Consider the following 15385-nt stretch of genomic DNA (forward strand, 5'->3'; position numbering starts at 1 on the left):
CTCAAGAAAAAAAAAAAAAAAATGAACTTCTCTGTATTTAAAAAACTGCAACTACTGAAAAGGAAATGAAAATGCATAGATATTTGTATCATCATATGATTAAAAATTAATATCCTTAATTTTTTAAACTCTTTAGAACCAGTAAGAAATATAAAAGCACTTCCAATTTTTTAAATGGGCAAATAATATAAATAAGGCATTCTCAAACGAACAAATACCTGGGTCCAGTAAAATATAATTGATTGCTTCAACAGCAATCAAAGAAATGCAAATTGAAATTAAATAAGATACAGTCTTTAATAATATTTTTTAAAGACTTATAAGGTGTGGGAAATGAGCATGTGGGAAAAAAAGGAGCTCTATGAGTCAGTAGTTTGATGTGGGCTGTCAAAAAAAAATCTAAACTCATTGTGGTTGTATAAATAGAAGTGTAAGATCGAAAGCAAGGAAAATGATAATTCTGTCTTTAAACAAAGCATAGCCTGCACGTGACCATGGGGTCTGGAGCTGGATGGCTCAGGCTCAAATCCCAACTCTGCCACTTTCTAGTAATGTGGCCCTTGAGCAAGTTTTTAAACCTCATTTTCTCCATCTGGCAAGCAGATATGATGATATCTACTTCTTAGCATTGTTGGGAGATGAAAACCATCCATGTAAATTGCTTAAATCAATAATTGGCATATGGTAATCACTTGTTAAATGGTACCTATTCCTTACAGTTCTATGCTTATCAGATGCCCCTGGAGACCTACACTGAGTTCAAGGGACCTCAAAGCTGCAGAGAAACCAGAGCCTGTTCAAAGCAGAACACCAAGATGGTATCATCTCTCTAACTGTTGGAGAAACTGACTAGGTTTTAGCCCATAAAGGAACAGGTAGAGCAGGTGTGAACGCCTGGATAATTTTGAAGTCCCAGCAGGTGGAGGTTTCAGGAAAACAGTTTTCTGCATAACTTAAGGGAGAAAATTTAATTAGTGAGTTCTCTAACAAGAGAAGTATTCAAGCGTGCTTCTTAACAGATGAATAAAAGAAATGCAAGCCACAGATGAGAAGTTGGATTAAATCTGTAACATCTATTTCTACCCTGAGATCCTACACATCTATTCCAAGGTGCCTTTTGTCCCTCTTTTCCCCCTTTATTCTTCTATTTCCAGGTGTCCCTGCCAATCCTTGGGTTTGCTTAAAAGCCAAAAAATAATAATACATCTTTGAAATATATTCTATATGATCATCTAAAACTGACTGCCCCCATTGAAATTACTTTTCTTAAGACTTAAGAAGTTACTTTGGTCTCTATGAAGTCTATTTTAGGCAAATTTCTTTATCTGGGACATGTTCATTCAACAAATAATGATAGAATGGCGCTTATGCTTTCAACACTGGCCTGGTTGTTGGGGTGTAAAATTAAGCAACTCCAGATGCAGTGACTCGCACCTGTAATCCTAGCACTTTGGGAGGCCAAGGTGGGTGGATCACTTGAGGTCAAGAGTTCAAGACCAGCCTGGCCAACATGGTGAAACCCCATCTCTTCTAAAAATATAAAAATTAGCCGGGCATGGTGGCACATGCCTATAGTCCCAGCTACTCAGGAGGCTGAGGTAAGAGAATCACTTGAACCCTGGAGGTGGAGGATACAGTGAGGCAAGATTGCACCATTGCACTCCAACCTGGACTACAGAGCAAGACTCTGTCTCAAAATACATAAATAAATAAAATAAAAATAATAACAAAAATAAACAAGACCCTGTCTCGGCTCTCAAATAGTTCACAATCTCACATGGGAGACAGTGACCTCCGGGTCAGTGTGATGAAGGCACAAATTGAAGTGTGCCTTCCTGTGTACACCCAGCATCACAGAAAGAAGCCACAACCAATGGCTGAGGGTTGGGGCAATCGGATATTTGTGTTTAGAACCCCTCTCAGACACTCCTTACAAAGTGAAGACATCTCTCTTAACTTTCCCTTTCCCTCAAATTTCTCTTTTCACATACTGATGTATGGCTGGAATTCAAAGGAAAATTACACTGTGATCAAAACTACATATCTAAAGCAGAACTGTCAGTTACTATTATCTATTCTTGCACACCCATGGGACATGTTATTTTAAGTTGATGTTGCATTCAATTAAGCCCTAATGTTGGCTACAACACAAATCACATCATCTAATTTTCCAATCTGATCCATCAAATCACTGACATAGCACCCCAAACAAATGGTTGTGCTGTGCCTATATAAACTCACTGAAGGCAAAGGAACTAGTCTATTCAGTAGCGTATTTTTTTACATACGTGAACTCTTCCAGGTTGGAAAATTTATCAGTGAAAACATATTAAATAAGCAATACAGAAATGGCACCGAGAGTGCTTAGCAGCATGATTTCTGGAGCCTTAGATTTAAGTTCAGATCTCAACTTTGCCTCTTCCAGGCTCTGTAATCTTAGGCAAGTTACTTAATTTTTCCAAGCATTAGTCTCCTCATCTGTAAAATGAAAGTAACAAAGTACCTGCTTCCTATTGTTGTGAAGATTAAATGAGATAATATATACAAAGCATTCACCACAGTGGCCAGCACGCAGTATACATTTGAAAAATGGCGACCACAGAGACAGGTAAGAGTATGGTTTTGGGGGAGGAGGTTGTGGTGAACTGAGATCTCACCATTGCACTCCAGCCTGGGCAATAAGAGCGAAACTCCATCTCAAAATAAAATAAAATAAAATAGTACAGTTTTGTAGGCAACACTGTGCAGTCGCTCTGGCATAAGGTTCCCCTGGGTACCCCTCATCATCGTGACAGTGCTTTAGAAAAGAATGTCACTACAATACGAGCCCATGAGGGCCACATAGAAAGTGGTTAGGTTCTGCATAATGCTGAGGCCACACTGCTGGACTGCAAACCAGCTCTCCCACTTATTAACTGTGTGACTTTGGACAAGGTCCTTTGCCTCTCTGTACCTCAATCTCCTTATCTGTTAAGTAAGGATAATAATTGTCCCCATTTTGTTGAGTTGTCATAAATATGCTGTATAAATGCATTAAGGCATGAAATGCTTGGAACTCTTCCTGCTTCAGGGTAAACACCACATGCATTAGCTATTACAATGATGAATCAGTAGGTGCAAATCGCTTGAGATTATTTCATCCTGCCTAGAAGACAAGGTAGATGCAGGAAAGAACTTCTGGGCCAGGACCCTGACTCTCCTGCTCTCTTCCACTTCTACCACAACTTTCTTCAGCCCTTTCCTTTCCTGTCCCTGCCGCTTGCCCTTCCCTTTCCCATCACCCTGATTCCTCTGCTTTCTCCCAGCCTCAATGGACATCCAGATCCCTCAGCCACTTTCTGAGTCAGTGCCGCTGCACCAAGTGCTTGTGAGCTTGGTTGTCCTGGCAACAACAGCTTGCTCCATAAACCTCTAGGAACAAGGCTGGTTTGAGACATGACTTGGAGGAGTCTAGGTTATGCAGAGCATATAGTTTGCTCCTCTCTCATTTTTTTCCAGTTATGATGATGAACATATCTAATTCAGTAGCAAGTATTCGAGGACCTTCCAAACATGTTTATTGGCCAGAAAGAAACCTCCTAAACAGAGAGAAAGGGAGGCTGAGGTTATTAAGCCCAATCTTGCCCACAAAACAATTTGTTCATGCCTCGCTCTGGCTCTAGTGAGTTCATCTGACCTTTCTTCTGTGGGCCAGGGTAAGCTGCCTTTCAGAATGCTGCCTGGGATTAATGAGATGGTAGGCTTTGCTGTTAGGCAGGCCTGGGTTTGAATCCTAGGTCATCCTCTTGCCACATGTTTGACTGTGGGCAAGTCACTTATTCTCTGTGAGCCTCAGTTTTCTTGTCTGTAAGATGAGGATCACAGAGGGTGGTTAGGATTAAATGAAGTCATGTTTGTATAGCAGCTTGCTGCTCCATGGTTGGCTAGAAGGGCTGTTTTTTAAAACAAAAAAAGTAAATTGAAAGAGTCTGAGGCAAAGAGACATGGGTATTACTTGGAATGAAAAAGCTGGAAAATGACAGAATCGTGTATTTTCCCTCCCCCTCTTAACCACTGTCTTTATTTGGAGATCTTATTCAGGAGGCAAAAGAGGAAACCTGGATTGTGAAATGTCAACAGTTATCTTACACAGAAGAAAAGCAGAAACATTTTACAGTTAACGCTATTGACCCCAAGATTTCTAACTTGACAAAATTCCTGCACCAGCATTTCCTAATGCTATATTTTTTCCACCCAAAACATCTTATCTGCAATAAAATTATTTCATAAAACAAGACACAGGACAAAGATGTTCTCTGTTACTACCCAGGTATCTTGAACTGCATAAGAGAAAAAGGTGAATGAAGGAATATTCACTATTATTATTTTTCATGCTTTAACATCAAAAACCACAGCCAAGGCTTCTAAGAGCCTTTTCAAAGATTTTTATGGCCCTTCCTTCATAATTAATTTGGCAACCAACCCAGGAACCAGTACATGACCCCATTAACATCTAGGAGGGGCCCCACCACCTACTAAAGTGTATACTGATGCTGATACAAATAATCAGTGTCTCATGCAGCTTGTGTACACCAATTATGTGTCAGATTCCTGACATATACAGTTTTTAACCCACACATGAGGTAACTGAAGGAAACTTAATGTCTACAGAAGTTAAGAACTTCAATATCTTCTTGGGAAATTCTGTCTTTAGGTTTAGTTCTACAGCTGACAAAGGGAATATTTCTGAACCAAACATTTCTTAAAAATATCAAATGAGATGCTGGGGGCTATGTAAGAGTGGAGGGTTAGAGAAGGGAGAGGATCAGAAAAAATAACTATTGGATACTAAGCTTAGTGCTTGGGTAACAAAATAATCTGTACAACAAATGCCTGTCACAGGAGTTTACCTATATAACAAGCCTGCACAGATACCCCTGAACCTAAAATAAAAGTTTTAGAATAAAAAAAAAGAGAGACTCTTAATGCATTATATCAGAGAGTGTTCAAAAGGTTCCAGAGAAAAATGCAGTAATTATGGAAGATGTAACTTGTAAACATGAAAATTATGGAAGATATAAATTGTAAAACTATCAATACAAAATTTCACTATTTAATTCCAGGCCCATTTTCTAGATTGGCTTTTACAATCTGAGAGAACTACTCTCACTAATTAATAACTATCTATTAATTTAAATCCACATGCTTGACAACCCTGACTCTATCATCCCCATTTTTTAGTGAGACAGCTTCACTTATTAGAAATTTAGTCTTCATATTTTTGTAATTTAGGGAGATTAAAATATGAGCATACAAACTTTATAACAGCAATTTTCATTGCAAGATGTTTTTAATTGTTTAACAAACAAACAAAAACTTGCGGAAATGTTTCCATTCACTTGCTCTTCTCAGGATACTAGCACAAGTGATCGGGAAAGGAGTAAGTCAACACGAATTATTACTAGGTCTCACCAATTATTATTGGTGCCTATTGCAAGGAATCTTTTACATCTCTATGTATATGTGTGTCTTTTCCAAAGGATGTTTCAAAGTACAGCTGGCTAGAGAGGTTAGCAGCTGAGAACCCACTTATTCTCCAGTACCAACTCAGCTCTCACCATCACAAATACCCCACAAATCCTAAGTTGGAATAAATTTGCTTTAAGAAAATGCTAGAGTAATGAACAAAGTTCAGTGCCATGAATCAGAAACCTAAGCATCAGAGGAGTGGCTGGTCACAACTGTCATGGCCATGTGACTTTGGGCAATCGCCAAGCCTTCAGGGTCTGTCTCCTCTTCTGCAAATGAAGGAACTAGGCCAGATGACCTAGGGTCTCTCCAGCCTGAAGTCAAAATGGAAGCAGGCAGCCACGTGCGCTATTTAACCCCCCTCACAGGTAGAACATTGTAGGCTAAAACATGAAACAAATGAATAGCCTAAAATAGACTCACACATTCGCTGTTCATTCAATTAAAAAGCTAAGCACCTGAAGGAAGGCACTACATTCAGCTCATTTCTGAAACAATCCACTCATTAAGGTTAGTGTGAGCATATCTGTGTACATAGGCGTTGCCCACAGGACGCCAAGTCTATGTGTGAATTCACATCCCAGGGAGCTTTCACGACCACACAGCACACACTCAGCATCTGAAGAAAGACCAACACTAAGAAAATTCAATTTTCCTGATGCATGCCAGGGAGGCTAAGCCTTTTTCAGTACACTAATCTTTAAAATGGTGCATCTACCACCTCGATGCCACATTATGCAAATTTACTAAGAATTGTGAGTGAAGAGATTTCAGCCCAATTTTAAAAAGCTAAGGATTTTTTACCTGTCAATTCCAAGGAGACGGCCCAATAAACAAGCCGTAATTACTCTATCATTATACCAACTCTTTAATCACTTTTTCTCCCTTTCCTCCCAAAAAAAGAACTGAGGGGAAGGGAGATTTCAATAAAAAATGGATAGTCTCTCCAAGTAACCTCTATAGAGGAGGAGTATATCTTCTGACAGAACACATCTGTGTGCCTCTTAAAAAGGATATTCTAAATCTGGAGGGAGTTAGCTTAGACCCCCACCTTCCAGGCCCTGCCATCTGGAATTCTCAGACCCATAAAATCAAACTGTAAGGAAGCCGGGGCTGGATGAGTATCCCCACTCCCCTAACCCCACTCCAACATTCTATGTGCTACCATGTTCCCCTATTTCAACCCAACTGGTTGAGCAGGAAACACTCCTAAATGAGCAGGTAGCCCGTGGAGCTGGACCCAAGCCTCCCCAGTCGGTGTCCACTGACACCCTGGTAAGTGGCACCTCTGCTCACCCTCTTCACAAGGTAGCCCTCTCTGATCCGCTTTGGTTCCATGCTGGCTGCACAGGCTGATGCAAAGGTCACTCTCCGGCACCTCCTCTCAGCAGCTGGGCTTCCTCTGCATACTGAGGTGGCTGTGGGCTGCCTTTTCTACAGTGCGTCGCTTTCACAATTTCCCTTCTGCTGGCGGTCGCATGATCACATCCTCTTCCCCTCACTGGGGTGGAAGATCAGAATAAGGAACTGCAGAGTAAACTACCCATTCCTTGCTAATCCTGGAGACTTATTAAAACCACAGTTGGGTTGAATATTTACCTAAGGGAAATTCTTAGTACTATACAGAAACTCACTCTTTTAAAGAGAAAAAGAAGTGATGAAAGGAAGAGGAAGATGAATAAGAAAAACTTGTTGGTGGAAATTGTCCTGATTAGGGATTAGTCTTGAGATCCTGGAAATGCTTAATAAAAATGCCAAGAAATTCAGAACCATCTGGTTAGCATAACAAAGTTAACTACTAAATGAATGCCTACTTCTCTCTATGCCAAGCCCTGTATCAAGTGTTTCTCAGCCTACTTATTTAAAACTAAAGTAGTCTGCACATAGGCCGGGCATGGTAGCTCACGCCTGTATTCCCAGCACTTTGGGAGGCCAAGGCAGATGGATCACTTGGAATCAGGAGTTCAAGACCAGCCTGGCCAACATGGTGAAACCTTGTCTCTACTAAAAACATAAAAATTAGCCAGGCATGGTGGTTTGCGCCTGTAGTCCCAGCTACTCGGGAGGCTGAGGCAGGAGAATCACTTGAACCTGGGAGGCAGAGGTTGCAGCGAGCCGAGATCGTGCCACTGCACTCCAGCTTGGGCGACAGAGCAAGACTCCGTCTCAAAACAAACAACAACAAAAATGAGTCCACACGTGAAACCCATAGGGAAAGTATATTATTTTCCTTATCTTAGAGATAAGGAAACACAGGCTCAGAGAAGAAAAGTTGTCCCAAGTTGATGCTGCAGGTCACAGGGGAAAGCAGAAGACCAGGGAGGGACGTGCTAGGGTGCCACTGCCTCGCGTCAGGCATGCGAACAGCTGTTCCACATTGACTGCTGATCCCACAATCAGCCTGTAAAAAGAAGTTCATCATCAAACAGGTTTTTGAGAAACTGCACATAATAATCCCAGGCTGGCAACTCCTCTAAACGATGAACAAACTAAAGACCCTCACCCCGCCAAAGTACTATAGCAAAGAATCCTATAATGGTGTTTCCCAAACTGACTTGGCTGTAGAATTCTTTTCTGCACAATTTATATTAACATTTTTTGTCATAGATTGGATTAGATCTCCCAAAAAAGAAGTCCTAACCCTTAGCACTTCAGAATGCATCCTTGTTTGGAAACAGGGTCATTGTAGATATAATTAGTTAAGATGAGGTCATACTGAAGCAAGTGGGCCCTTAATCCAATGTGACTGGTGTCCTTATAAGAAAAGGGCACACAGAAAACAGCCATGTGACAACAGAGTGATGTATTTACAAGCCAAGGAACGCCAAGGATGGCCGGCAACCCCCAGAAGCTGGAAGAGGCACGCAACAATTCTCCTAGAGCTGCTATAGAGAACATGGTGCTCCCGACACCTTGATTTCAGACTAATGGCCTCCAGAACTGTGAGACAATAAATTTCCATTGTTTTAAGCCACCAGTTTGTGGTAGTTTGTTATGGCAGCCCCAGGAAACCAATACAATCCTGAAAAACCAATATTCCATAGAATAAACTTTGAGATACGTTAATCTGGCCCTGTGAAAATGAGCAAATTCATTAATTACTTTGTGCCTCAGTTTTCTCATCTGTAAAATGGGGATAATAACACTTATCCAATGAGGTCATTCTGAAGATTAAATAAGATACACATGGAAGTATTTAGAAGAGTGTCTGAAACATAACTAGTATCCATAAATATTAGTTACTCCTCATCTTCAAGGCAAATCTCCGTTATCCTAGAGCTGATCCTTTTCAATGATAACTTCAACAGAGATGATAAAAGCAATCGTAGGGCTAGAATTTCCTCATTACACCCGTCAGTGTTCTTTCACTGCAATCAACAGATAACAACTCTGGCTAATAGAGGCGAATAGGAATTTACTGGAAGAGAATGGGGTGGCCCACAGACTGAAGGAAAAATGAAGACTGGGGTCTTTGAAAGGACAGGAATCAGGGCAGTTGTAGGGTTCCAGGAAGCAAGACACCAAGATGAAAGAATGCCAGTGGTTTTCAGACTCTGCAGTAGTCTCCAGGGATCAGGCCTCTGATTGGCCTAACTCAGCTTCTCTCTTAGGTATCTGGAGGGGGAACATATGAACCGACAGCCCTCGCAAGACCATGCTCAATGGGGGAAGGGAGGGTGTCCCCTAAAGTAAAACCAAGATGCTATTAACAATAGACGAGTGATGGCCTCGAGAAAGGCAAAACTGACAGACATCCACGAGGGCATCTGAGGAGCCAGGAAAGTTAGGGGAAAGAAGTTCTGTTCTTGGGGTTTTCTGAGAGCTTCCTGATTCCCTCTCCTCTTCCCTCCAGCTGTGTTTCCAGCCAACAGTCACTGCCCCTATATTTCTCACTTTTCGTTTTATGCTAATATCCATTATAAAATCGTTGATGGTTTCTTATCAGTTTCTCATCGCACCAAAATTAATTAGAAATTATTATAAAGTGTTGGGGGCTGAGAGTAGAGGGATCAACATTTGATGTCACCTGAGCAAAACAGGAACAAATAAAAGGGTAATGTTCTGTATCTGCACTCAAACAAGTATTTTGCTACGTCTGTACAGTCAATGGAAACCACTCATAGATTTACCAAGTCTGATTTCATAGTTAAACGTATCTCCCTTTGTTTAACTGACCAAGTGACTTCTAATTTGGAATGTCTTCACCGTCTGTCCCAGCATGATCGGAAGGCTTTAAAGAACCCTCACTTAGAAACCTCATAGTGTTTTTGGATGCTTACCGCGTAAAAGCACCCCTGCGTTCCGAATAATTCATTTCAAGAAACGTGGTATTAAGTCCTTACTATGTGCCAGGGGCCTGAATAGGTGCAGGGGTAAAAATGTCTTGCCACCAAGGAACCTCCCGCATTTGTGAATCTGCTGAACGTCACCACTGATGGATTAGATGATGCTGCCTTTGCCCCTTCCCCGCCTGCCACGTGTCATCGCGCCTGCTTAGCGACACCTAGTGGTCAATAAAGAGAACTATCTGAATCAATGACGCCATTTAGGACTTGCTCTCAATAGAGTTTGAGCAAGTTTTCTCCTGCTGTGTCAGATCCCTCTCCCAGATCAGATCATTAGAACCTCTTCCAATATCTTAGTGTGTGTGTCTAGAATGACTTTTATTTTTTTTTTGAGACAGAGTCTTGCTCTGTCGTCCAGGCTGGAGTGCCGTGGCCCCGATCTCAGCTCACTGCAACCTCCGCCTCCCAGGTTCAAGTGATCCTCCCACCTCAGCCTCCCGAGTAGCTGGAATTACAGGGACATGCCACCATGCACGGCTATTTTTGTATTTTTAGTAGCGTTTCACCATGTTGGCCAGGCTGGTCTTGAACTCCTGACCTCAGGTGATCTGCCTGCCTCTGCCTCCCAAAGTTCTGGGATTACAGGTGTGAGCCACCACACCCAGCCTAGAATGACTTTTTAAGATCTCTTTCTGTACACATTTGATCAATAACCTTGGAAACATTATTCTTGTAGTACATTTTATTGCTGTAAGGGAAAGTTAAGACTTCTGAATAAGCAAAAATGATTACTTAGCATCTCCAATGGAAAACTATGCATTCTTTACAGCACACCTTTCTAAGTTATTTGTTTCTATGGAGTCTGTGTCTTTTCTTGTCTTGGAGTTATTTTAGAACTCTGTAGATTGTGGATAAATACGAATAATTCTTGTCTATAAACATGCAAATAAATTCTGACTGATGGAAGTTCAGTAGACTCCACCTCACCCCACACCCTCGCTCCACCCCACCTCCCATGGAAAAAGTCAATTTTGTGTCCACTGGTAAATGAATTTCAACGTTGCTTTACTCTATATAAATTGGCCTTTGACCTTTCCTTTGAATCGGTTGTGACCTCTGGCTAGTTTCGCCTTTAATTCATGAGTTAAATAAAATTTTGACATGTTTTCATTCTATTATATGTAAGAGTCATAGTTTTATCTTTTTAAAAGTTATTCTTTAGCATTGGTAATTCAAAAGAGACATTAAATTTAGCTGAGAAATATCAGACCACCTCTAGAGCTAAATACAAATTAAGTAAAAGGTGTCAAAACCTGTGAGAAGAGTCTGAGATGTTACCCTACTTGTAAGCTAACAAGTCAGCCTGCCTGTTTCAGGGATGCTCACAGAAGACACAAGACTTCTGGGGTTTGGGGTAAGACAAAGGACTTTGCTACTCATAGCACAGTAAACAGAATGAGCTCCATATTGGTCTTGATGCTTGTTGGCCCTAAGTCTACCAAGGACAAAGTGGAGCAGCCTAGATGGATGCTGCACATACGGAGGGTTTGCATCATAACTGAGGACCCAGAGCTTAGGGAACATGAATCTTTTGTAATGCGCTGCAAGCAAACCTGCCCAAACTTTGTCTCAGAGGTAGACCGTATCTTTATTATACTGGACAGTAAGTGAATCTGCCCTTTACTCTGGAAGGAGACAACCTCTATCTTCAAAGCTGTTGTTCATGTACAAGCATCCATAAAATAGAGTGCCTCTACTTGCAAGTTGTATATATACACAAAAGACCCATGGAGAACTTTCTCTCAACAAAAAGAAACCATTAAGTTGTCTAATTCACTTAAACATATTAGAGAATATCTAGTTGGTGCCCAATGGGCTTCCAGTTCAAGAGAGGGAGCTGAGCCCACAGACTGAGTAATCCCCTTTCAACAGATACACAAATTCATATGGAAATGATTTAAGAATATATAAAAGTGTGAACATATACATACCCACTTGCTCAAAAGAAAGCACTTTCACACATACATTTCCTTGCTCTGTTAGCGGAGAAGGCCTAGAAGCAACAACAACCTGGTAGTGTCAAGCACATCTAGCTCCCAGATCTTGATTACTAATACGATTCTCCAATAAAAGGAATGAGAGGTCCTTGGAGAAATAGATGGCTCTAAGATTTCAGCAGGAAATGTAAAAGATGACCCCGAAGCATCCTGCAGTACCAGAAAGTAAGAAAGTGCTAAAAATGTTTAGCTAAAAACACAAAAGACTGAAACCATGATGGTGATCAAAGGGACCCAAGAGCCAACTGAATGAACTCCTACTGGCCAAAGCTAGAAAATTTGGAGCAAGAAAATAAAGAAAATAGTATTGGATTATAGCCAAAGTCTAAAAATAAATAAATTTATGATTGAGTAAATAAGAGAGAATACACAAATCTATTCCAAGATTCCAAGAATTCCAAATAAGTTATCTAGATTCTCCACCCTTAAAGAGGTGGAGCACGAATCCTTGCTCCTTAACTATAGGCTGTGTATAGCGACTTTTTAAAAACTATGGTACAGAAAGGAGAAAAAAGGAGTAACTTTATAGAGGAGAAACATGATAAATGCAACCTCAGCCAGAGCCAGGTGATCAAGGTTAACATCATGGTCATAAATCAGATTATAGTATATACCCTTGGTATCTAATCATGAGAAAAACACTAGACCAAACCTCAATTGAGTGATAGTCTATGAAAGACCTGACTAGTGCCTCTTAAGACTGTCAAGGTCATCAAAACCAAGGGAAGTCTGAGAAGCTGTCACTCCCAAGAGGACCGTAAGGAGACATGCCAACTAAATATCATATAATATCTACATGGGATCCCAGAACAGAAAAAGGACATTAGGGCGAAACCAAGTATATCTAAAGAAAGTATGAACTTTCACCAGAAGTTGGGAGTTCAAGACCAGCCTGACCAACATGGAGAAACCTCGTCTTTACTAAAAATACAAAATTAGCCAGGCGTGGTGGTGCATGCCTCTAATCCCAGCTACTCCGGGGGCTGAGGCAGGAGAATTGCTTGAAACCAGGAGGTGGAGGTTGTGGTGAACCAAGATCACGCCATTGCACTCCAGCCTGGGCAACAAGAGCGAAACTCTGTCTCAAAAAAAAAAAAAAAAAAAAAAAGAAGAAGAAGAAGAAAGTATGAACTTTTAAAATGATAAACGTATCAAATTTGGTTAATTAGTAATGACTAATGTGCCATGCTAATGTAAATGTTAATAATAGGAGAAACTGGATGCAGGGTAAATGGGTATGCTGTAGTATCTTAATTGTTCTGTAAAACTAAAATTATTCTAAAATAAAAAAGGGCTGAGAGTGGTGGCTCATGCCTGTAATCCTAACACTTTGGGAGGCCGAGGCAGGCGGATCACCTGAGGTCAGGAGTTTGAGACCAGCCCGGTTAGCATGGTGAAACCCCGTCTTTACTAAAAATACAAAAATTAGCCAGGCGTGGTGGTGGGCGCCTGTAATCCTAGCCACTCGGGAGGCTGAGGTGGGAAAATCACTTGAACCTGGGAGGTGGAGGTTGCAGTGAGCCGAAATCGTGCCACTGCACTCCAGCCTGGACAACAGAGCAACATTCTATCTCAAAAAAATAAAAATAAAAATAACATAAAATAAAAAATAAGAAGGTCATTTTAGTAAAAAGAAAGAAAGCATTTCCAATTCTTCTCTACTTTCTCATATTCATCATGTACAGATGGAGATTCCAGTGCAACCATTTTCATATTGTTATGTTCACATTCTCTTCATTCAGAAAGGCTTTTAATTAAGTAAGAATTCTTTTTGCAGTGGGATCTTTATTTGATCAGTTCTTCCTCTCCCCTTGAGGATTATGGAGTTATAGAAGGTTGCTTTTTAAAGGATGTGGCTTTGTTAAGTTTAAGATTTTAATTCGGGGTATAACTCTCTGGTTGGAAAGCATTCAGATTTCAGGTTTTTTATAGTATTCTTAAACAGAGGCATTACACCACTAACAACCAATAACTAAGAGAGTGAATCCTCTAGAAGAATTTCATTAATACAGGTGAGCCCAGAGCTCTAACTACTGGAGGTGTGAACTGCTGAGGGTCGATGAGGACCAAATACCAGTCCTGCTGGAAATTCAGGGAAGTGCAGCAGGCCCAGTGCGTGGAACAGTACTGCCGGGCACTGGCTGCCAGCTCGCTCTTGCACAGAGTCAACCACCTAAAGAAGTGTGGCTACTATGCCTGCGAATGAGGGCAATTGCTCTCATGAAAGGGCATGCTAGGGGGAGCTGCAGGTTTACAGAGCACCCTGTAGTTTGTTTACTGAACAGTGATGGCCATGAAGGCAATTGAAGGCTGAGATACAAGCCTTGTCTAGCAAGCCCTCAAGTGCTGCACTCCAGCACAAGTCAAGGCTGCCCTGGGGAAGAGGTACCTTGTTATTGTGTGCAGTAGTACCCTCCCCCAGCTAAACCCTGTGCTCATGGGGTTGCTCCTGCCCAGATTTAATGAATCTAAAATTTACTCTACTTTCTGTTTGGGCTCGAATGATAGTGAGACAGTGAGAGAAAGGGCTCCCCAGAGAACCTCTGACCGGCCTGTGCACTGGGAGGATGGGGTGGGGCCTCAGGAGGTTCACACCATTTGCAGCAGGGAGGAGCCTGACCTCTCCTATTCCTGGGTGGCAACCTGGGATTCAGTCTGTGAGATGGGGGCATGTTAACAGGAACCCCTCTTGCTTTGCTGAGACAGTCTTTTTCCTTTTCTCCTAATAAATTCTGTAACCCTTCACCCTTCAAATTGTCTGCATGTCTAATCTTTCCTGGTCGTGTGACAAGAATCCGGTTTTTTTCCTACAGCAATAGGAACAGGAACAGAAGTTAGCACCAATTCTAACATTGAAATATAGAGATCCACCTCTTGAAGGATAAAGAGTAAACAACAACAACAACAACAACAAAAACTAGCCCATATAAAGAGCTGATAGCTGAAAACGCAGCACATCCATAAAGGAGCTGAACCCCATAGGGTACAATCATAAAATCATATTTTTTTTCTCAGTACTCCCCATTCTGACAATCAGGTTTTTCTCTGTCCCTTGGATGAAATCGTAGGCAGGTTTCACAGATTTCCTAATAGCTCCTAGCTTTAATAAAATCCAGATCAGTCTATTTGCCATATAACTGTAGTCCAGTGTAATATAAAACACTATAATCCTTTTTTTTTTTTTTTGAGACGGAGTCTCGCTCTGTCGCCCAGGCTGGAGTGCAGTGGCGCGATCCTGGCTCACTGCAAGTTCCGCCGCCTCCCGGGTTCAAGCCATTCTCCTGCCTCAGCCTCCCTAGAAGCTGGGACTACAGGTGCCCGCCACCACACCCGGCTAATTTTTTTGTATTTTTAGTAGAGACGGGGTTTCACCGTGTTCGCCAGGATGGTCTTGATCTCCTGACCTCGTGATCTGCCTGCCTCGGCCTCCCAAAGTGCTGAGATTACAGGCTTGAGCCACCACACCCGGCCTACCTATTTTTTTTTTTTTTTTAATTTACATGTTTCCCCATCTCCAACTTTAAAACCGGAGTA

The 15385-nt window shown here is 41.5% G+C and overlaps 1 protein-coding gene across 2 annotated transcripts in view; it reads right to left on the reverse strand.

Moving 5' to 3' along the window:
- Positions 1 to 15385, reverse strand: part of PLEK (pleckstrin) — a 56894-nt gene that overhangs the window by 26773 nt on the left and 14736 nt on the right. The window contains exon 1 of one of the 2 annotated variants that reach the window (XM_005575708.5): positions 6805 to 6916. The exons of the other annotated variant lie outside the window; for it this stretch is intronic. Coding sequence (XP_005575765.2) covers positions 6805 to 6846 — 42 coding nt within the window. The 5' untranslated portion in view covers positions 6847 to 6916. Of the gene's footprint in view, positions 1 to 6804; positions 6917 to 15385 lie in introns of those variants that run through there. 2 annotated transcript variants of the gene reach the window in all.

The sequence above is a fragment of the Macaca fascicularis genome, chromosome 13 (assembly GCF_037993035.2).
Source record: "Macaca fascicularis isolate 582-1 chromosome 13, T2T-MFA8v1.1".
NCBI classification, from domain to species: domain Eukaryota; kingdom Metazoa; phylum Chordata; class Mammalia; order Primates; family Cercopithecidae; genus Macaca; species Macaca fascicularis.